The 24,602-nt window shown below is 37.4% G+C and overlaps 1 protein-coding gene across 50 annotated transcripts in view; it reads left to right on the top strand.

Annotated features, from left to right (window-relative positions):
• ZMYND11 (zinc finger MYND-type containing 11) overlaps nucleotides 1–24,602 on the top strand; it is a 127,551-nt gene that overhangs the window by 33,532 nt on the left and 69,417 nt on the right. For 33 of the 50 annotated variants that reach the window (XM_035252752.3, XM_078329421.1, XM_078329438.1 and 30 more), the window contains one exon: nucleotides 15,604–15,738. In XM_035252752.3, coding sequence (XP_035108643.3) covers nucleotides 15,623–15,738 — 116 coding nt within the window. In that variant the 5' untranslated portion in view covers nucleotides 15,604–15,622. Of the gene's footprint in view, nucleotides 1–15,603; nucleotides 15,739–24,082; nucleotides 24,199–24,602 lie in introns of all 50 variants that reach the window. The other 17 variants (XM_078329435.1, XM_078329430.1, XM_078329452.1 and 14 more) reach the window with 1 other exon arrangement.

Here is a 24,602-nt window from a genome sequence, read left to right as displayed (position 1 = left end):
CCTCATATGGGCACTTTTTGCTTTATATTTTCCTCTAGAGACTGCTTTAAATGTGTCCCAGTGATTCTGGCCTGTTGTGTCTTCGTTCTCATTGGTTTTGAAAAACTTCTTTATTTCTGCCTTCATTTCATTGTTTATCCAGTCAACATTCAAGAGCCAGTTGTTCAGTCTCCATGAAGCTGTGCGGTTCTGAGTTAGTTTCTGAATTCTGAGTTCTAATTTGATTGCACTGTGGTCTGAGAGACTGTTTGTTATGATTTCCGTTCTTTTGCATTTGCCGAGGAGTGATTTACTTCCAATAATGTGGTCAGTTTTAGAGTAGGTGTGATGTGGTGTTGAGAAGAATGTATATTCTGTGGATTTGGGGTGGAGAGTTCTGTAAATGTCTATCAGGGTTGCTTGTTCCAGGTCTGAGTTAAGTCCTGGATATCCTTGTTAATTTTCTGTCTGGTTGATCTGTCTAATATTGACAGTGGAGTGTTAAAGTCTCCCACTATCATTGTGTGGGAGTCTAAGTCTCTTTGTAAGTCATTAAGAACTTGCCTTATGTATGTGGGTGCTACTTTATTGGGTCGCTATATATTCAGGATCGTTAGCTCTTCTTGTTTCATCAATCCTTTTACCATTATGTAATGACCTTCTTTGTCTCTTTTGATCTTTGTTGCTTTAAAGTCTAATTTATCAGAGACAAGAATTGCAACTCCTGCTTTTTTTTGCTCTCCATTTGCTTGGTAAATCTTCCTCCATCCCTTTATTTTGAGCCTTTGTGTATCCTTGCCTGTGAGATGGGTTTCCTGGATACAGCACACTGATGGGTTTTGGTTTTTTATCCAATTTGCCAGTCTGTGTCTTTTGATTGGTGCATTTAGTCCATTTACATTTAGGGTTAATATTGTTATGTGTGAATTAGATCCTGCCATTTTGATGCTAGCTGGGTGTTTTGCCCGTTAGTTGATGCAGATTCTTCATTTTGTTGATGCTCTTTAGCATTTGGTATGTTTTTGGAATGGCTGGTACTGGTTGTTCCTTTCTATGTGTAGTGCTTCTTTCAGGAGCTCTTGTAAAGCAGACCTGGTGGTGATAAAATCTCTGAGTATTTGCTTGTTCACAAAGGATTTTATTTTTCCTTAACTTATGAAGCTTAGTTTGGCTGGATATGAAATTCTGGGTTGAAAGTTCTTTTCTTCAAGGATGTTGAATATTGGCCCCCACTCTCTTCTGGCTTGTAGAGTTTCTGCAGAGAGATCTGCTATGAGTCTGATGAACTTCCCTTTGTGGGTATCCCAACTTTTCTCTCTGGCTGCCCTTAGCATTTTCTCGTTCATTTCAACCCTGTTGAATCTGATGATTATGTGCCTTGGGGTTGCTCTTCTTGAGGAATATCTTTGTTGTGTTCTCTATATTTCCTGGACTTGAATATTGGCCTGCCTTGCTAGGTTGGGGAAATTTTCCTGGATAATATCCTGAAGAGTATTTTCCAGCTTGGATTCGTTTGTTCATCACATTCTGGTACATCTATCAAACGTAGATTAGGTCTCTTCACATAGTCCCACATTTTTTGGAGACTTTGTTCATTCCTTTTTGCTCTTTTTTCTCTAGTCTTGGTTTCTCGTTTTATTTCATTGAGTTGATCTTCAACTTCTGATATTCTTTCTTCTGCTTGGTCTATTCAGCTCTTGAAACTTGTGCATGCTTCGCCAAGTTCTCGTGTTGTGTATTTGAGCTCCTTCAATTCATTCATATTCCTCTTTAAGTTGTCCATTCTTGTTATCATTTCCTTGAATCTTTTTTCAAATCTTTTTTCAAGGTTCTTAGTTTCTTTGCATTGATTTAGAACATGTTCTTTTAGCTCACGGAAGTTTCTCATTACCCACCTTTTGAAGTCTGATTCCATCATTTTGTCACACTCATTCTCCATCCAGCTTTGTTTCCTTGCTGGTGAGGAGTTTTGGTCCTTTGTAGGAGGCGAGGTTTTCTGGTTTTGGGTGTTTTCCTCCTTTTTGTGCTGGTTTCTTCCCATCTTTGTGTATTTATCCACCTGTCGTCTGAGTAGTTGCTGACTTTTCGATTGGGTCTCTGAGTGGACGCCCAGATTGTTGATGATGAAGTATTTCTGTTTCTTAGTTTTCCTTCTAATAGTCTAGCCCCTCTGCTATAAGACTGCTGAGGTCCACTCCAGGCCCTGCTTGTCTGGGGTACACCTGTAGCAGCTGCAGAACAGTGAGGGATGCTACCAGTTTCTTCTTCTGCTATCTTTGTCCTAGAATGACGCCCGCCAAATGTCAGTCTGATCAGTCCGTTTTGGGGTGACTCTTTGGATATACAGGGGTCAGGGAGCTGCTTGAGGAAATGGTCTGTACTTTATAGGAGGTCAAGTGCTGAGCTGTGAGCTCTGTTGTTCATTCAGAACTGTTAGGCTGCTGCGTTTAAGTCTGCTGCAGCAGAACTCATAAAACCCCTTTTTTTCCTCAGATGCTCTGTCTCGGGGGGTTAGGTCATTATTTATGAGTATCCGTTGCACTGTGCTGCCCAGCTAGGAGGCAGTCTAGTCACAATTTACCTGCTGAGGCTCCGCCCTGTTGCCGTGGGGTCCGCCCTGTTGCCGTGGGGTCCGTTCTGCTGCCATGGGCTCCGCCCTGCTGCTGAGTGTAATTCCCTGTAGTCCTGTTTGTATGGGTGTGGTTAAAACTGCTGTGGTGATGGTGGCCCGCCTTTGTATCGGCAGACTCTCTGTTATGGCTGGTTGCCTCGGCAACGGCAGGCTGCGTCAGCAATTGGAGTGTACCTCAGTAGGGGCGGTATGCCTCGGTAATGGTGGACGCCCCTCCCTCATCAAACTGCACTGTCCTGGGTTCAGCTGAACCCGTAATGAAACTCTCAACACTGAGCGTTTCGAATCGCCGTTTGTTTGTTCCTGTGGGGGTGGGACCCGCCGAGCCTGATCACCTGGCTCCCTGCCTCAGAACCCTCCTTTTTTTTTTTTTTTTTTTTTTTTTAAGTTGAACGTTTGACTCTTTCCCAGGTGTTTCAGTCACCTGCTGATAGGGCACTGGGATCTGTGTGATTTTCTGTGCAGTGACCCACTGCGCCGGCTCAAACATTGCTTCCTGGGAATCTCCTGGCCTGGCTTGCTGTCCAAGTCCCGTTTAATCAGATGGATATGCTAATCTGCCCTCCCAAATCTTAAATTGCTGATTTAACAGGGCACCCAGACCAGTGTGTTTTATGCGGAATGCCGCTGTGCTGCGGCGCCGGCCAAAATGGCCGCGCCAGCCGAAACAGCTGAGCTGGCGTCCCGTGTCTCTGCTACACCTGGGAATTTCCCCGTTCTGTGGGCAAGAAAGATCTGTCTGGAAATGTGGCTTGCACTCACCGTCTGCGCCTTCACTGAGAGCTGCAATCCTGAGTTGCTCCTACCGCGCCATCTTCCCCTGCTCCTATACTTTTTTTTAAAGTAACATAATAAGTGTTGGTAATAATGTGGAGAAATTGGAACATTTGTACATTGCTGTTGGGATTGTAAAATGATGCAGCTGCTTGTGGAAAAGGGTTTACTAATTCCTTAAAAGTTTAAATATAGAATTTATTACATGATTTAGCAATTCCGCTTCTGGGCATATAGCCCAAGGAATTGAAGGCAGGCCCAAGCAGACTTGTATGTCAGTGTTCACTGCTGTCTCATTCATAGCATCCAAAAGGGGAAACCACCCAAGTGTCCATCAACAGATGAATGGATAAACAAATTGTGATTTATCCATGCAATGGAATATTATTCCGCCATAAGAAATAAAGTACTGACATGTGCTACAAAATGGACAAACCTTCAAAATGTACTCATTGAAATAAGACAGATGCAAAAGGGTAAATATTGTATTATTACAGTCATGAAATATCTAGAATAGGCATATTAATAGAGACAGAAAGTGGATTCTAGCATGCTAGGGGCTTGGAAGAGGGAAGAATGGGGAATTATTTAATGGTCTGTAGTTTCTGTTGTGATAAAAAAGTTTTAGAAATAGGTAATAGTGATGGTTGCAGTGCTGCCAGATTGTGTACTAAAAAATGGGTGAGATGGCACGTTTTGTATTAATATATATTTTATTACAGTTTTAAAAATTAATAATGTAATGTTCCAAGAACCATTGAATTGCACACTTGAAATGGGTGCATTGTATGGTACATGAATTATACCTCAAAAAAGCTTTTTAAACAATAAAAAGGTAACAATTTTCTCACCCACCATTTTGTTTTATAAACTGTTTTGTCAAATCGAAAAGTCACTAAAAAAGTAATTAAAACATTTTTTAAGAGGTGATTAAAGGGTTCATAATGATGTGTTTTTCTATCAGGAACTTTGATCAACATGTTAGATAGGATTATTTCCTGTTCTTAATCTAATGTACTTTGATCCAAACAAACAAAAACCTACCAGGAGATCCACTCTAAGTGCTCTGTATTGCCAGTTATCCATGTTCTATGCCTGCCTCATGTGGAAAGCGGGCAGCAGATTGATTGTCTTGGGGGCTCCTGGAGCTGTATTATTGATGTTTACTCTTCCTAAGACCTGGTAGTCAACCATTTATCATTATTATAGACTAGATTTATTTTTCCTTCTATTTTTAAAGTTTTTTTTAATGTGGCAAAATGCACATAACATAAAATGTATTATCTTTATCATTTGTTAGGAGTACAGTTTAGTGTATTTAAATGTATTTATAATGTTGCGCACGCCTCGCCATCATCCATCTCTGTAATTCTTTTCATTTTGTAAAACTTAAACTCTATACCCATTAGACAATAACTCTTGATGCCCCCTTGCAACCAACAGCTAATTTTTTAATATCTCAGGAGTGGTCGGGGGAGAGTATTAAATCAGTAAGTATTTATTTAGCATCTATTTTATGGTAAAAGTTATTAGGGACATGAAGAAGGTTTAAAATATGGCATGCTGTAAAAAACTGACAATACTGCTGGGCAGATAATACTACATATGCAATAATTATATAGAAATCAGTGATAACATCGAAGTTATAATACCTTGTGTATATATATATATATGCAAGTTATAATGAAAATTGTGGGGCACCAATAAAAGACCAAACACATCAAAAAAACTAATGCTAGTATTGATAAGAACTTAATATGTAATGCCAGGCATGGTGGTATGTGTACCTGTGGTCCTTCAGGAGGCTGAGGTAGAAGGATTACTTAAGCCCAGGAGATGGAGTCCAGCCTGGGCAACATAGACCCTGTTTCTTAAAAGAAAATTTAACATATGATTAGGAGTGTATCACATGTTGTTGGAGAAGAGTAAAATCCTTCAGTGAATCATACTAGTTCAGCGGTTGCCTCTTTAAGGAAACATTCTATATTTTCATTTTATGTTATGTTCAAAAAGTAATTCCATGGCTTCCAGCCTAGCAGGTAAGGAGCTCGTAAGTAACCACGCTGTCCTAACAACAGGTAAAAAGCTGAACAAGCAAAAATAATAATAAAACAACTCTTTTAGATCTGTCAGGAAAGTGAAGCCATGGGGCAGATTGTTGAACCAAAAATTGGAGAGACAGACAGGTGGATATAAAGAATCACAACTTCACCAGAGCAGAAACCCACAAGCAGAAACCTCTGCAGGAACCAGTGCTGGAGTAGGAAAGGCTGAACTGTAGTTGATGAATTGCTAGATGCTCAGTGTGGACAACTCTGAGAGTTAGAAACTTCAGAGGGACTCAGTCATGGGGGGAGGGCTGCCACATTTTTTGTGCTTTTACCTCCAGTAGCTTGACCAGGACCTCACAGTGAATATTGGAGAAAAATCTCCTTGTGCTTCTTGCAGTGGGAATGGGAAAGGGATCTATTTGAAATATGCAAGAGCTTCCTGTTCTTAACAAAACCTACCCTCAGGAGACATGATTTTACCAAAGTAAAATCTTGGAGAAGGGAAATACCTAACTTCAGCCTCCTCTAGCCTTCTACTTGGGGAAAGGGAAATACACAACTTCAGCCCCCTCTACTCATCTTGTCCCATCTAAGGGAGAAAGCTGTGAAGCCCTGGTGAAGTTCACAGTCCAGTGGCACAAGCTGTCTAAAGATAGGGCTAAGAATGCTTCCTCTCCCTACACTTTACATTACATTATTAAAGGCCTATTCAGCAAGAGTTCTTTTACTCAGTACATCTTGTTCACCTTTCAGCCAAAAATTGCAAGGCCTACTAAAAGGCAAAAACCAACATTGTGAAGAAACTGAACAAGCATCAGAACTAGAGTTACATGTAGCAGGATTGTTAGAATAATCAGACCAGGGATTATTAAAAACTGTGATTAAAGTGCTAAGAGTTTTAATGCCAAAACATAGGCAACAAGACTAGATGGATGATAAAGCATAGATAGATGGAAATTCTAAGAAGGAACCAAAAAGAAGTGATACAGATCAAACACACTGTAGCAAAATGGAAAATGCCTTTGGGTGGGTTCATCAGTAGACTGGATGTGACCGGGGACAGAATCTTTGAGGTGCTAGAGATCAAAACCACTGTAACAAAATACAAAATGCCATTGGTGGGGTCATCAGTAGACTGGACGTGACCAAGGAGAGAATCTCTGAGTGTGAGGATATGACAACTAGAAATTTTTAAAACTAAAAAGCAGAGAGAAAAGTCTGGGGAAAAAAGGAATCAATCGAGAACAGAATATTCAAGAACTATGGGAAAGCTACAGAAGACATATGTATAATGGGAATAGCAGAAGGGAAGAAGGAGAGAAAGGGACAGAAGTAATATTTGAATCAAATTTGTCTGAGAGTTTCACCAATACCAGACACCAACCTAAAGATGCAGGAAGTTCAGAAAACACGAAGCAGGCTAAATGCCAAAAATATTATACCTAAGCATACCATATTCAAATGTGAGAAAATTAAACTTGAAAGAAGACAGGAATAAACACCTTACCTGTAGAGGAGCACAGTTAAGAATTACATCTGAGTTTTCTTCAGAAACCATGCAAGCAAGAAGAGTTGGAATGAAATATTTAAAGTGTTGAAAGAAAAACCCCACCAACGTAGGATTCTGTATCCAGCAAAACTGTGTCTTTCATAAAAAGGCAAAATACAGATTTTCTCAGACAAAATTAAGGGAATTTGTTGCCTGTATACCTGCCTTGTAATAAATGTTAAAAGAAGTTCTTCAGAAAGAAGGAAAATTGTGGTTAGAAACCAGGATCTACATGAAGAAAGGGAGACCATTCAAGAAGGAATAAGGAAAGGTAAAATTAAAAACGTTTTTCTAACAGGTAATAATTGTTCAAAACAATAGTAGTAACCCTGTATTTGATTATGTATATATGTGTGTGTGTGTGTGTGTGTGTGTGTGTGTGTTTATATGTAAGTAAAATGAATGACAGTTTCTGTGTAAGTGAAATGGTTCAAGGGACTGGAGGGAATAATTCAGAATATTTTGTTATAAGGTACTTGCACTGTCCAGGAAGCAGCATGTTATTTGAAAGTATACTTGGGTTAATTGTAATGTATGTTGCAAACTCTGGGGAAAGCACTACAAATAGTAAAGCAAGAAGTATAATTGATGTGATAAGAAAGGAGAGAAAATTGAATTGCATAAAATGCTCAACTAAAAACTACAAAAGGTAGAAAAAGTGTGAAAGACAGAAATAGGAACAGCAACAAAGCCAACCAACAGAACATGGTGACAAACATGGTAGATATTAATCTAACTATATTAATGATCACCTGAAATATGGCTAAATATAGCAATTAAAAGACATGAGAGTGGATCAAAAAATTTGACTCAACAGTATCTTGACTGCAAGAAACCCACTTTAATTATATAGATTAAAGAGATAAAGATATAGCACCAGTCTGGTAAGGGTTGCTCTGCTTCCAAGGTGATACTTTATTGCTGTGTCTTCACATGGCAGAAGAGATGGAATGGTCAGGCAGCTCTCTGAAGCCTCTTTTATAAGGGCATTAATCCCATTCATGAGGACAGAGCCCTCAGGGCCCAATCACCTCTCAGTCTCCACCTCTTAATGCCATCACCTTGGGATTTAATTTCCCACATGAATTTTGGGGAGAGACAATACATTCAAACTGCAGTACTAGCTGATGCAGTAAGATAGGAAAAGGAAATAAGCAAATAGGTTGGGAAGGAAGAAATAAAACTTTGTTGGCAGATGAAATTGTCATTTATATAGCAAATCCAAAAGAAATGAACAAAACCTGGAGCTAGTAAGTGATTATAGCCAGGTTGCAGGATACAAGAGTAATACACAAAAATCCATCACTTTCCTATTAGTAATGAACAAGTGTACTGTGAAATTAAAAGCATATTACCATTTACATTACTAACCCCAAAATGAAATGCTTAGGTAGAAATCTGTAAATTGTGGATAAGATGTATATGAGGAAGACCTCAGAGCTCTGATGATCGATATAAAAGATGAAATATTTCATGTTTGTGTATAGGAAAACAATATTGTCCAGATGTCTGTTCTCCCCACTTTGAAAATCCCAGCAATTTATTTCATGGATATCAACAAACTGATTCTAAAGTTTATATGCAGAGACAAAATACCCAATATGGTCAACATAATAATAAAGGACAAAGTCTGAGGACTGATACTACCTGACTTCGAGACTTACCATAAACTTGAGTGGCCAAGAGAATGTGGCATTGGTGATAGGACAGATAAATAGATGGATGGAACAGAATAGAGAACCCAGAAATACTCACATAGTCAGTTCAGCTTTTACCAAGGAGCAGGAGCAAAACATTGGAGCAAAAAAGTAGCTCTTTGAAGAAATGATGCTGGAGCAAATGGACATCCACTTTCAAAAAAAAAAAAAAATCATCTAGCTACAGACCTTACACTCTTCACAATAATGAACTGAACATGTATCAGAGACCTAAATGTTAAATACAAAACTATAAAACTCTTAGACAATAGCATAGGAGGAAACCTGGATTACCGTTAGTATGGTGATAATGTTTTAGTTACAACACCAAAGGCATCTGTGAAGGAAGAGAATTGATAAGCTGGACTTTATTAAAATTTAATGCTTTCGTTCTGTGAAACATAATGCCGGGAAAATGAGATGACAGGGCACAGACTGCGGAAAAAACACTTGCAAAAGACACATCTGATGAAGGACCATCAACTCAAACATGAAGAGAATGTCTAACAATAAGAAAATGAAGAATATGTTCTAAAAATGGGCAAAAGGGCCAAGGTGGGCGGATCACTTGAGGCCCAGAGTTGGAGACAAACGTGGGCAACATAGTGTAATCCTGCCACTATGAAACATTAAAAAAGAAAAAGTTAGCTGGGCATAGTGGTGCATGCCTGTAGTCCTAGCTACTCTGGAGTCTTAGGGTAGATCTCTTGAGCCCAGGAATTTGAGGTGATAGTGAGCCATAACTGTACTTCAGACTAGGGCACAGAGTGAGATCCTGTTTACAAAAGAGAAAAATTTTTCAGGGGCAAAAGACCTGGCTGAACACCCCACCAAAGAAGTACAGATGGCAAATAAACATATGGGAATATATTCAAGATTATATATCATTAGGGAACTAAAAATTAAAACATCAGTGAGATACTACCACATACTTGGCCCAGATCCAAAACAATGACAATACCAAATGTTGAAGAGGATGTGGAACAACAGAAGTGCTCAGTCATTGCTGGTGGGAGTACAAAATGGTCTGGTCACTTTGGAAGACAGTTTGGCAGTTCCTTATAAAACTAAACATTTTCCAACCATATGAACCAGCAATTACACTCCTTGGCATTTACCCAAGTGAAATGAAAACTATGTGCACATAAAAACATGCACATGGTTGTTTATAGCAGCTTTGTTGTGATTGCCAAAACTTAGAAGTAACCTGTCCTTGAGTAGGTGAATGGATAAACTTATATCCAGCCAGTAGAATACTATTCAGTACTAAAAAGTAACAGTCTATCAAACCATGAAAAGATATGAGGAAACTTAATGCATGTTACTAAATGAAGGAAGCCTGTCTTTAAAAGGCCACATAGTATATGATTCCAACTCTGTGACATCCTGGAAAAGGCGAAACAATGGAGACAGTGGTAAAAAGACCAGTGGTTGCCAAGTGTTAGGGGAGGGAAAGGATGGAGCACAATTTTTAAGTCAGTGAGACTATTCTGTATGGGCACTACAGTGGCACTTACTTGTTATTCATAGATTTGTCAAAACCCATGGAATGTACAACACCAAGACTGAACCCTAATGTATACTATGGAATTTTGAGTCATAGTGATGTGTCAATGTATGTTTGTTGATTTTTAACAAATGTATTGCTCTGGTATAAGATGTTGATAATATGCTGTGCATGTGTAGGGTCAGGGAGTATATGGGAACTCTGTATTTTCCACTCAATTTTGCTGTGAACTTAAAATAGTTCTAAAAATAAGTTTATTAATCATCATAATTTAAAAAATGTAATTCTCTCAGCGCTTTGGGAGGCTGAGGCAGATCACCTGAGGTCAGGAGTTCAACACCAGCCTGGCCAACATGGGGAAACCCCATCTCTACTGAAGATACAAAAATTTGCCAGGTGTGGTGGCACATACCTGTAATTCTAGCTTTTCAGGAGGCTGAGGCAGGAGAATTGCTTGAACCCAAGAGGCGGAGGTTGTAGCGAGCTGAAATCACACCATTGCACTCCAGCCTGGGCAACAAGCGAAACTCCATCTCAAAAACAAACAAACAAAAAACCAAAAAACACCTAGATTTCAGTGTAATTTAATTAGTTTATTATTTGAGACGGACTCTCACTCTGTTGCCCAGGCTGGAGTGCAGTGGTGTAATCTTGACTTACTACAACCTCCGCCTTCTGGGTTCATGCAGTTCTCCTGCCTCAGCCTCCCTAGTAGCTGGGATTACAGGCACCTGCCACTGTGCCCAGCTAGTTTTTTGTATTTTTAGTAGAGATGGGGTTTCACCATCTTGGCCAGGCTTGTCTTGAATGTCTAACCTCACGATCCACCTGCCTCGGCCTTCCAAAATGCTGGGATTACAGGCATGAGCCACTGTGCCTGGTCCTATTTAATGTTTATTAAGAGGCAAAGACAAAAGTATGGATAAACCTAATATACAAAAATATATAAATGGGAAAATGGTATGAAGAGACAATGAAAAATTAAAAGTGCTAATAGACTTTGGGGAAAAGTTCAGACTTATCAAATGCATAGTAAAACAATGGGATTAATTTAAAATTTTAAAGTAATATTTGATGCAAATATTTGAAAGCATATGCAACATACTGATAAAAAACCTGAACCTACCACCAGAAGTAAAAATCATAACATTTTTGGTACTTTGAATTCTTTTTTTTTTTTTTGAGACGGAGTTTCGCTCTTGTTACCCAGGCTGGAGTGCAATGGCGCGATCTCGGCTCACCACAACCTCTGCCTCCTGGGTTCAGGCAATTCTCCTGCCTCAGCCTCCTGAGTAGTTGGGACTACAGGCATGCGCCACCATGCCCAGCGAATTTTTTGTATTTTTAGTAGAGACGGGGTTTCACCATGTTGACCAGGATGGTCTCGATCTCTTAAACTCGTGATCCACCCGCCTCGGCCTCCCAAAGTGCTGGGATTACAGGCTTGGGTACTTTGAATTTTTATACTGTTCTTCTCCATCTCTCTTCGCTGCTGCCTCTACTGTTCTTGTTAACTGTTGTGTTTATCATTTCCTTAAAGCAGTTTTCACAAGTATTTATGTATCACCAAGCAATGTCTTGTTTAATTTTGCTTATTAAGTTTGTTCTGACTTGTTCCCCCCTTTATTCTCTCTTTTGCTCTCACCCCAGTTTGTGTAGAAGTAGGATGGGTATACAATGACGTTTCTGTAAACTTAGGAGTTGCAGTACATCTGAACTTGTTGGGATAGAGAATATCAGTATTACCTGGGAGCTTATTAAAGTTACTCAGAAGTTTTTGCTATTTCTAATTTCTTCAACTACAAGCTTCTTGAGAATCATGGGCTACTTTTACAAAAAGGAGCCTGTTACGTTTCTTAAATGTGTTGGAGCAGAACAAAGATTGAGGACTGTACTAATGATCTCTACAAAGAGTCTTCTCATCTTTCTTTTTGATGTCTCGATCTTCGATATAAAGATTCGCTCTGGCCTCTTGCTATATACATAACAGCTGAAAAAATTAATAATTTTATATTGAAGGTTTAGTATGTTCATAACTAGTGACACTTTGAAAAACATTAGTTATAAAAATTATGACGTGTCTTTAAGACAGTTTTTTTGAGGAATTTGTAAGTATTAGTACGAGCAATACATTTGTAAGAGATGTATAAACAAATTGGTATTAGAATATAAAAGACAATTGAGTTTTATCTTGTTTGATTCCAGGAGAAAAGGCTGGTCAGGGAAAACTGCATTAAAGTGGATCCTGGAAAGGACAGGGAAATTTTTGATAATTGGTAAGGGGCAGGGAAGAACATTCCAGGGAGAAAGAACTGCATAAACAAAGGGATGGAGGTGTGAAATTTGGGAGCATATTTGGGAACTGTGATTAGTACAGTTTAGTAGCAATAATATGCACTCAGACAACGATGGACTGGAAGGTTTGTTTTGGCCATATCAACAAGGAACCTTAAATAATCAGCTCTCTGTACCCAGGATTCTAAGACTTTATTTTTATGGATGAACGCCCAAATTGCTGTTCTTATATCTAGTCACATCATTAGTCATGTTTACTGGATGAGAGAAGGATTTTTGTCTGTTTTGCTATTGCTGTATCCTTAGAGCATAGAAGAGCATCTGGTATATAACAGGCATATATGAATTCTGTGTTAAATGAGTGAATGAATTTACATTTCATAAGAGAATAATTTTATGGTTGTACTTTAAAGAGATCTTGCCTCCATGGGTCAAGTTTTTTTTTGGTACTTTTATAATACGTCTCAAACTTCATTGTATTTCTCTCACTTGGAATTCTCTTTCCTTGGCATTTTTTGCAATATTCTACATGGGCTCTTATAACTCATGATCATCCTACTTATAGTGTACTGGTATTACAAGTTACATTTATTTTCTGTGACTTGATCCAGGTAGATTTTAACTCTACACCTGTTTTTCTGAGATGTAGCATTGCTTCAATCTTAAATCTTGATTTTAATCATTTCTAGGAATCTGTGACATCATTTTTTGAGTTTTCTGCTACTTAGTCACCACTGTATTCTTCTGGTTATGTTAAACAAATATATTTACTATTTACTGTGGTATTATTTAAAAATGTTGGCTTTGCTGTTAAATTTAACATTTAACATGTTAAATACAACTTTGCTGTATTTTTTATAGGTCTGAATAAATTACTCATATTCTTACATATCATGAATTGTGAAAAAATTTACAAGCTGAATTATGTTACCTACACCTATTTGTATTATTCTTCAGTGTTTGCTCTAGAAATTATAATATGCATCCTTAATCTATGATAGTGTCCGGTGAATTAATATATTACTACTTGCATAAAATGTAGGAGATTTATAATAAGATCATTCTGCTTACTCCCTCTTTCCTTTGTACTTTGGTTGTCATATATCGTATTTCTATACGTGTTATAAGCCTAATGACACCTATCAATTATTTTTATCTTTGATTTATACAGCCAGTTATCTTTTAAAGAAATTAAGAAAGGAAAAATTGGCTTTTACATTTTTCTACATATTTATACTGGTATTATTTTCTACATCTTTCTGGTCAAATTTTACACAAATGAGAAATAATGTTTCCCTTGTCTCAATTTTTGTAGCACATATTGTGGACCATTTATATGTCATATATTACCTTCCAATTAGTTCTGTGTATATGTCAAATTTCCTCTACCAGTTTTAGATTATTTTTTGCAAGGGTCACTGTTTATACCATTTTAACTACTTTATTATGTTTAGCACAGTGCCTTACATAAAGTGGACAAGTGTATACATTTTTAACTATGTAAGAATGACTGAAACTTTGTGCTTTTATCTGAGTATTTGTATAATCTCACAGGATTAAGTTGTATTATTACAGTTCACCATTAGATGTCACTTTCTAACATATGTTAAATCCTTATCAATGAATTCCTTCCATTAAGGCATATCAAATTCTGAAAGTTGGTGCTCCAATACAGGTGCACTTAAACTGATAAATGTTTGTACTTTTTAATGTGGTTATTGTCTAAAATGGAAGTGTTTGTAAGTTACAACTTTTATTATATTTTAGTTCTGCATATAAATTTATACAGAACCAGCTGATTTTCCCCAAGTTTTCTTTAGAACTTGAATACTGGTATTATTTTTTAATTATTTGCTCTGTGGAGCAGAAGTAATAATGTGAGAATATTCAGGAATACCTTTAAACATGTTCCGAGTGTATTCTGATGGTGCTGTAATTCCCAAACACATCTTATTTTAGGAGTCTGACTGACACATGTTTTCTCAAGATAAGTTTTGATAGCAACTCTAGGGTTTATTTGTGTTTGTCTGAGAAAAGCGGGGGGGCGCTGAGTGGTCTGTGAAGAAACAGAGGTAGAGAAAAGGAGATTCATATGGCTCTCTTGGCCAGTCATGGAACATAGCAAAGTGCTTCCCTTCCTCATTCTCTAAACTTAAAAGATAGGAAAGGGAAGATCAAGGAGATTTCAGCTATCTCAGAAGACTTAATGTTCACTGTGTATTTAAGGACCTAGATTTTAAACTTAGCATAATAACATGTATGATCTATAAGGATGTGTTAGTGGTTCCCCAATGCTAGAATTCGTGATGAAGGCTTACCAGATTCCTACAGACACGTCTCTCCATGCTGAGTTAAGAGAAGCCTCTGTGTTACTGTTGCTCATCAGACATCCAGGGTTTAACCTCCTCTTTTCTGTTCCTTATCTTGCCAGGAGAAAACAGGAAAATTATTGGGAAGTGTGGTGGCAATTTTCTTCATTTCATCTAGAATACTAAAATTTGAATACAATAGCAATGCTGTTTCCTAATGGTGTAAAAATTACCCCTGAACCTTACACCTAATCCAAGAATGTTATCATTTGGATTTGTGACCTTCTAGTGTTCTGTCCCTCAATCTTTAACATCTCATTTCGGAAGTAACTTTCTTATATTTAATGTTCGTGGTTTGATTTTAAAAAAAGAATGATGTTTTCATATATCAATGTATGTATATAAAATTTGATTTTTAAGCCATGAGTATAATAAACCAAAGTATTAAACAATTAGAACATTTAAATTCCATTTTGTATTGATCAAATTACAAACAATGTAATGTCAACAAGTAAAGTTTTATCTTGCAATATTTCTGTGCTTTAAAATAAAAGTATATTGGTATGAAGTGACCACTTGTCCTTCTTGGGAGAACCTTTTTAACTTTTTGGTTTTTAGAATGTCATTCTTTATGATGTAATGAAATGAATGATACCTCATAGGAAGCAACTGGTGATGTGGATGGTAGAAAAAAATAGAGTGTGGGCAGTACTACATACTACATTTGTATAATCAGTAGTTGAGAGGTGCTGATAATGTTACTTATTTTGTAATCTGTTTTTTCCCTTATGTTTTTGCTTATTACTGCAGCTAAAGAAGTAAACAGGTCATGGCACGTTTAACAAAAAGACGACAGGCGGACACAAAAGCTATCCAGCATCTTTGGGCAGCCATTGAGATTATACGGAACCAGAAGCAAATTGCCAACATCGACCGTATTACAAAGTAAGTAAATTTAAACAAAAAACCTCTGTAAAATTTCGTAGAAGACTTTGGGGTGAAAGGCCAAAAAAATGTTTATTATGCTAATCAACATATATTACAAAGAACTGAAGACACTTTTTGCTTTGCAGGAGTATTTGTTAGAAAAACAAACACGGAAACACAAGCAACTTGTGTTTAGAAGTTTTATAGAAAAATTAGATAAGTAAAATATCACTGTGTACTATTTATAATAGTTTTTTAGTTATCAAAATTTTTAACTCTTGGAGATTCTTTTTTGGCTGGAGTGCAGTGGCACTATCTCGGCTCACTGCAACCTCTGCTTCCCCAGTTCAAGCGATTCTCCTGCCTCAGTCTCCCAAGTATTTGGGGTTACAGCCACTCACCACTACACCCAGCTAGTTTTTGTATTTTTAGCAGAGATGGGGTTTCACCATGTTGGCCAGGCTGGTCTTGAACTCCTGACCTTGTGATTCGCCTGCCTCAGCCTCCCAAAGTGCTGGGATTACAGGTGTGAACCACCGCACCTGGCTGGAGATTCTTTTATTAAAAACAACTTTAGTGAATCACTTGCTTTGATGTTGTGAAGCTATTTAAAAGCAGTCTATATATTGTCGTTAATAATTTTAATATAGGATAGGCCTGGTATGTGTAGTAACATCTTACCAGTTTATGGCCCACTAATGGAATTTTTAACAATTTCATTCTATATTTTAGAAATTATATTAAATAAACATGCAGTTTTAAAGAAGAAAATTCTCCACCTCTACCCCTCAGTTTCTCAAGCTATTTATATGGGTAGACAGATTCAGGATACCAAATAAAAAAATCAAAGTACTTTATGAATCTTCTATTTACATGTTGTATACTAATTATAAGGGAATCTTCAATCAGGAACTTGGTTTTGTTTTGTTTCTCTGGGTATTTTTAAAGAAATAAAGCTAAATTTATCATTTTTAAGTGTTTGAAATTTTAAAAATAATTCAGAGAAAATTTATACTTATTTCTCTCCACATTCTTTAGATGCTATATGTAAAAATGGAGAATGGGTAATTTGCAAAACTCACTTAAATAAATGCTATTTTTGGAGCTTTTACTAAGTAACAAAATCGAGTTCCATATATTTTTGTCCTTTCCCTGTATGCTGGTGAGGAAGATTACAAAGGCTACGTAACGTGGGGCGCGGTGGCTCACGCCCGTAATCCCAGCACTTTAGCAGGCCAAGGCAGTTGGATTGCCTGAGCTCAGGAGTTTGAGACCAGCCTGGCCAACATGGCTAAACCCCATCTCTGCTAAAAATACAAAAGCCCAGTGTGGTGGTGCTTACCTGTGGTCCCAGCCATTCAGAAGGCTGAGGTGGGAGAATTGCTTGAGCCTGGGAGGCAGAGGTTGCAGTAAGCCCAGGTCAGGCCACTGCACTCCAGCCTGCGTAACAGTGAGACCCACCCCCATCTCAGAACAAAACAAAAGAACAAAGAAACCCAAAGGCTACTTAAGAGAGAAGAAAAAGGAAATAGAGAAGGGGTAAGGGTATATGCTGCTCCAACTCTGTACTCACCCTTGGAGTATTTTAAAGCTGACTATGTACAACTCCTTGCTCCTGTGAGATAGAAGGAAAAAAAAGAGTACTATGTGAACAATGAGAATAAAATAAATAGTACCTTATTTTAATTATTATGTCTTTAAGTAAAGCACATAATTTGAGGTATGATAACTAAATGCAAATGATGTTGATGTGAAACATTCAAAAAACACTCAGAGTACAAAACAGTATTTTCTTATGGTTGAGATTTTTTAAAAACCATACTTTACGTATATAGAAATTGCTTAGGCAAGAATGTTTACATAAGATGCTTTTCTTTGGATTCAGCTTTTTAAATAAAAATCATGTAAACATGTCAACTATTTCAGTTTTTCAGACAACCTTTTTCATCTGTAGCATCTTTGTCTAGAAGCTTTAGGGACGTTCTCTAAGCAGCTATCAGAATCTTCTACTGTGAATGTTGTGAATGTAGCTGTTAGACTGTGACCACTTTAACCACCTTCTTTTTTTTTTTGTCACGGAGTCTTGCTCTGTTGCCCACGCTGGAGTGCAGTGGCGCAGTCTTGGCTCACTGCAGCCTCCACCTTCTGGGTTCAAGCATTTCTCTGTCTCAGTCTCTTGAGTAGCTGGGATTACAGGCGCCTGCCACCATACCCAGCTAGTTTTTGTATTTTTATTAGAGACAGAGTTTCACCATCTTGGCCAGGCTGGTCTTGAACTCCTGACTTCGTGATCCACCTGCCTCAGCCTCCCAAAGTGCTGGGATTACAAGTGTGAGCCACCGCACCGGGCCAATTGTGGCCACTTCTAATCTGGGAGTAAGAAAACTCCCCCAGTAATGGGTGGCAGATATTTGTTAGATTATTATAACACTTCTGTGTGTACATGTGTACATGTTAAACTGTAGTAAAAGACATGGAGATTAACAGGATCGCATACATCTCACTTTGCATTATGTATTATTGATAAGCATTCTTTCTCTCCTTTCTTCATCAGAGTAGCCTTAATTGATGCCAAGCTTTATTTTTCTTCATATTGTAAGGTCCATAGTTTTAAAATTAAATATGAATAAATTTATTTACCTACCAAATAGTCTTGGTTTTATAAAGTCTCATCTAAAGATGAAAAAGAAAGAAAGAAAAAAAGGAAAGAATCAGAGGTTAAGTGTTTAAGACTGGGTCCCAGTGTTTCCTCTGCCTCATCTCATCTGAGAGGTATGCCGTGTTTATTTTTATTATGTGGCTCACATCAGAGCATCCTGTACTTTCATAACATTAATCACATTTGTCATTATTTCCCTGCTAGACAGTTCCAAGAAAGAACTATCTAGAAAGTTGCCTAACCCAACCAGTGCCTTTGCTTCTTCTCTAATATTAATTTCCTTGCTTGTTAAGCTTGCCTAAGGTAAGTTAGGAAGTAGGTTTGGACTATGACAGGAAGTCAGATTTTTTGCTCTAAAGCCTAATGTTCCTATTATGTACTCTTGTTAGATAATACTTTTCAAACCTTAGATTCATTGGAAGTCCAGTTGTTCTGCTTAGTCAAGTCTGAACATAAACGTATCTTTTAAACTTTACAAATACCTTAAGGAACTGAAGGCTGTAGTAGAGTTACTGTGAAGAATGCATATTAGTCACTAAGTTTCAGTTCTTTCTTAGACTGGTGAGTGACACCATTATACAAAAAGCTACATGGTTTTTGGAAAACATTAAAAGTTGTGGGCTTTGGGGTGACTGGCTCTTAGCCTGGTACATCCTAGACACACTAGTTTACTTCTGTATAATTGTTTAGTTCTGCTTGCTTTTGTTCTTTGAATCTATAGGTTTTCTACTTTTTTGTTGTTGTTGTTTTGTTTTGGAATTGATTGAAGAACCCCAGTCATTTGTTGTGATTTTCCAGTCTGGCTTTTGCCAGTTGCATCCCTGTAGTCTAGTTTAACCTGTTGCTCAGTCCTTTTTATTTCATGGAGATTGATAGCTGCATCTGGCGGGTTGGGGGTGGGGGCAAGACTATTCCATGGGAGTGGTGTGTTCTATCAGGAGACACATGATGTCAATGGTTTCTCATTTTGTGATGTACATAGCAATTGATTCTAGATCCAGTAAGTCATTAAGGACTGCAGAATGGTAATCATCTAATTTATCTTTCCTTTTTTGCTTGGACTACTCCTATAAGGACAAAGCTTCCCATCATCTGCTATTTGTTTACCCTGTGAATGGTGCATATGGGAAAAATGTTCATATGGTAAAATTCATTCTATTTACCAGTTTTTAAAATAGCATCCTTTAATGGGACCAATTAGATTTAAAAACAAATTACCCTTTGGAATTCATGTATTTAATTACATTTTGTATATTTCAGTCCATTTTTGTCATACCCCTTATTGATGTTGTCTTTGACTAATTGGAGCCCTTAGGCTCCTGGACTTCTTTGTGCTTTGTCATAGAACAAGCTGTTTTGATAGTATTTAAGCTGATGAATTTTGGAGGGATATAATTCAAGCCACAATAGGAGCCTCACAGGGAAACACTTTATTAAATGAGTCCCCAGTTGCTCTGTTCTCACTTTAGAATTTGCCAAATATAGTTTTTCTTTTTCTTAAAAAAAAAAAAGCAAGATGTTTTGAGATTCTCTTGTACATATCCTGCCCCAGACCTGAAACCATTGATTTCTCCCAGGTGCTCTGGTTTCTTTTAGTTTTAAATTGTGTTTTAAGAGCACTTCCTGGCTACTCAATGTTGCTACTGGGTGGGTCTGTCTTTCTAGGCCTTTGGACAGAGTTATGAAATAAAATATACTTTTAAAAGATAAAAACACCTCATGAGTTCATGCTGATATTTTTCATTGAACTTCGTGGCTACTGGGTTTTATTTACTTAACTCTTCTACCTAAAATCTTTACTCTCTGACATGGTGAGAATCATGGTTCTCAAAGACATTATCTGTGATAAAATTTTAGAATTTCATGTAATTAGTTATTTTATGCAACATTAAATACGCAGCTATTAGAATACAAAAATCTTACTTAAATATTATATATAGCATGTATAATTATGATTATGTTATTTTGTTATCTATATACACTCTTATTTAGTTTGCTGGATCTTCTTTTCCTGTCTTCTTTGTTTGTACTTTTCTATTTAATTCTTTTCATCTTTATTTTTGGTTTTTAATATTTCTTTGCAACCTCTTTTTATGTGACATTATCTAGTGTATCTTCATTTTTGTCTTCAATTCTGAAGTGATTTTTTTTCTATTTACTTCAAATGTTTAACTTAGAATTCTGAGTTTTTCTTCTGATTTATAGCTTTTTAATCTTATATCATTTTATTCATGTCTTTTCTCATGTCTTGAGACAGTAGATTCTAGTTTCCTTCTGTTTTGTAGGCTTATCTTTCTGCCATGTTTCCAACTGTCAGACTGCCATCCTGCTCCATGTACCATAGTCCTCTCTGTTGGTTATTCCCGCTACTGGAAATCAGTTTTCCTAAAGTTGTGTAGGGAGGAACGGCAGGGTGGTTCCTGAATACTCTTTCGAGATTTAGGGCTCTAAAGTTCCTCCTTATGGCATTTTTATGAAGTGCTAAAAATAGAGCCTATTTTTTATTGAGATTTTCCAGATTTTTCTCCCTCTTTTCCCTTTGTGGAATCACCTTTTCTTATACTGAGGGTCTTTTTAACTGATTGCGGTAGCAATTTGTTTCTTTTATTCATAGCCTTTCTCCGTAATACTGGCCTTTGCTCTGGAAGGGAGCTGTGACTACTTAATTTTGAGTGTCCGTAGGCTCATTAAGAATTTACCACAAATTCGTGAGTTACCATGAGTCATCTGCAAATGGGAGTGTGTAAAGTCCTGTCTGGTTTCAATGCTGTTATCAAGTGGGCCTACTGTGCTTTCCAGTGAGGCTCTATTGGGCACTTTACCCTCCTCTCCTCTGTTCCATTAGTATCTGTTGTGCCTTTCTTTCTCCCTTAAGGGTATCAATACCAATTGGGGTTGTAGCTTTCAGATTTGTTCTCGCCTGCTCAAATATTGGAATGCATAGGACTTCTCATGACTTAATTTTGTTGTACTTTGTATGTTGTCCAAGGGCATTTTGTTTTATTTGCTGTTCTTCCAGTAACTCAGTCTAGTAGGTTTGGGGAGATTTGAAAACTATGTTACTGTCATCATCATTTCCGCTCACAGCAATCTTGTGATTTTTTTTTTTTTTTTTTTAAAGATAGTTGCTAAAGAGACAGGATCTCTTCTGAAGTTCAAAAGCAGAGCCAAAAGCAATAAAAAATTCTCTCTGGCAGAGGCAAATCAAAGGAGCGTTCTCTGTGTTTGTGTACTATCCTGGACACATCAGAATAAATAGCAGTATTATCTTCAAACACAGGAGTTTTAGCATAGCAATACTTGGGTTGCGGTTTTAAAAAGACATTCCGGCCGGGCATGGTGGCTCATGCCTGTAATCCCAGCAATGTGGGAGGCCGAGGTGGGCGGATCATGAGATCAGGAGTTTGTGACCAGCCTGGCCAACATAGTGAAACCCCGTCTCTACTAAAAATACAAAAATTTGCCGGGCGTGGTGGCATGCGTCTGTAGTTCCAGCTACTCAGGAGGCTGAGGCAGGAGAATTGCTTGAACCCAGAAGACGGAGGTTGGGGTGAGCTAAGATCGCACCACTGCACTCCAGCCTGGGCAACAGAGCAAACTCCATCTCAAAAGAAAAAAAGAAATTCCATAAGTAGAATCTGTGGCCATTTGAAGGATTTAAGTCTCAGATCCTCATAATTAACTGAATTCTTAAAGACTAATAATTTTCTTATCTCTGTAACAAAATAGGAGAACTTACCTGTTCTAAATGTTTGTTCCATCTAATTGTGATGGTATCTAATATTCGTAGTTCATAGCAATAGTCACCCGTTAGTTGTCACCGTCTCTCCCCAAGAGAGTTCCGAGTCTTTTTTCTCCATATTCTTTTAATTTTCCTTTGTAAAAAACTACGAGTGTCTTCCAGGTGCAGTGGCTTATGCTTGAAATGCCAGCACTTTGGGAGGCTGAGGTTGGGGGATCACTTTAGACTAGGAGTTTGAGACCATCCTTGGCAACATAGTGAGACCCTGTCTCTACAAAAAGTTTAAGAAATTAGCCAGGCAAGGTGGTACAATCCATGTAGTCTCTGCTTCTTGAGAGGCTGAGGGAGGATCACTTGAGCTCAGGAGATCAAGGCTGCAGTGAACTGTGATTGTGCCACTGCACTCCAGCCTGAAGACAGAGTGAGACCCTGTCTCAAAGCAAAAACAAAACAAAACTGCTAGTCTTATATCCAAGAAGGTAGTAGGGAAGGTTCTGTAAGTTAGATATTCACTGCTAAGATGTTTTGAATATTTTGGCTACTTAAAAAACATACCCTAGAGAAACTTATTTAATAAGCTCTAACATTTTTGCATGGAAAATATAATTATTAAAAGGGGCAGTCTGAAACCAAAATATGTATATAGGGTTAAGTCTGATTTTTGATTAATAATTAAACTGTCTCTCTAAGGCTTATATTTATAAACTTGATTTAATGATAATATACAGTTCTATAGATAACCTCATTTGGGAGCTAAATAAGCACAAATAAATTTTGGCCTGTCAGCAAAACATTCTACATTTTTAGAAACTGAAGGATGTTTTGTGATGTTTACTTATTATAAAATGGAAACAAATGAGTCATTTTATAAAGAAGAAAAAGCAGTAGTCAGTTGAGGGTTATGTGTGAAGATAAGCACAGGGAATTATAGCTTATCTTTTCAGTTTAAATGTCTGTAAATGCTAAATTATAGCTAGCACATATGAACTAATCAGTTTTGTGTAATTTGAATAGATATCATCATATTACATTTTTGAAACTTATTTAACAATAATATTATGCCAAAGATGCTAGCCCTCATTTTATAGATTATAAACCAAGAAATAAAGGATAAAGAATCATAGAACAACAAAATCAGTAAAAGAAGTGAAATTCAAACTTTTAATCACTAACTTTCCCAACATGAGGCCATGCGCTGTGGTTCACACCTATAATCCTGGCACTTTGGGAGGCTGAAGTGGGTGGATCACTTGAGCTCAGGAACTTCAAGACCAGCCTGGGCAATATAGTAAGACCCCATCTCTACAAAAAATACCAAATTCGCTGGGTGCGGTGGCATACGCCTGTAGTCCTAGCTACTCAGGAGGCCAAGGAGGAAGGATTGCATCAGCATGGAAGTTTGAAACTACAGTGAGCCATGATTGTGCTGCTGTACTCCAGCCTGGGCAACAGAGTGAGACCCTGTCTCAAAAAAAAAAAAAAAAAAAGTTTCCCAGTACGATTCATAACTCATTGTCCTGTTATTTCTCTAGATGCGATGTCTATTTTAATGTTCAATAAAAACAAGTTACATATATCACTTTCTTTTCTTCTTTAATCCAAACAAATTATTCACATCTACTATTATCACTTGGCTTTAGAGGTTTAAATTATTTTAAGTAATGCTTATAAGATAGTTTAAAGACATGCTTTTGAAATAAGTACAGATTTTATACTAGTCTCTACTGGCATTGTTGGCTAGAGGGGGAGGTTAGCTTGTTTATTATTGACTACTAGAAAAAGCAATTGAAGCAGTTGACCTATATGTTTCCTTCCTGTTTTGGACAACTTTAACTTTGTGTTTCTAGAGGTGATCACACTGTGAAGTATGATTAAACTAATATTCGATTGGAAGACTAGTCCCATTCAAGTGAATGTTTCAGATTAGGGCATCAATTAATTACATGTATTGCTTACTTTAGGGTCAAACCCCAGTTAGAAAATGTGACCTCTGACCTCTTGTGACATGTTTGGCATTGAAATTTCTGAGTTCTCCTGGAGTTCTTCCTGTCGCTACAGATATACATAAACCCAAACTGTAAGTCCTCTTTGTGTGTAGGTTGCATTTGAAGTTGCAACTAGGTACACATTAATTCTTTAACTTTTTGAAACTCACTTTCCAGGAACTGTTTATTTATGTAAGTTAAATTTTGCTATGTTTCATTGTCAATTTCTGTTCCTTCAATGGAATTATTGGAGAGGAAGAGAATGGCCATTGCTTAAGTTCTTTGGAAATAAGTTTATTTAAAAAAAAACAACTGATTAGTACTATACTGTTTGTGTAATCCCAAGGATTCTCCACAGAATTGCTTATTGTATTCTCATTTCCATCGATATTGATTTAGTATTTCTTACATATCTTACTATGAAAGCAGATTGGCAGGTATACTGCTATTTTATTTTAAACAGTAACGGCCTTACAGAAGAAGTAACTGATTCTGA

The sequence above is a fragment of the Callithrix jacchus genome, chromosome 7, assembly GCF_049354715.1.
Source record: "Callithrix jacchus isolate 240 chromosome 7, calJac240_pri, whole genome shotgun sequence".
Classification (NCBI taxonomy): domain Eukaryota; kingdom Metazoa; phylum Chordata; class Mammalia; order Primates; family Cebidae; genus Callithrix; species Callithrix jacchus.
This window is presented reverse-complemented; position numbering and strand designations above follow the sequence as displayed.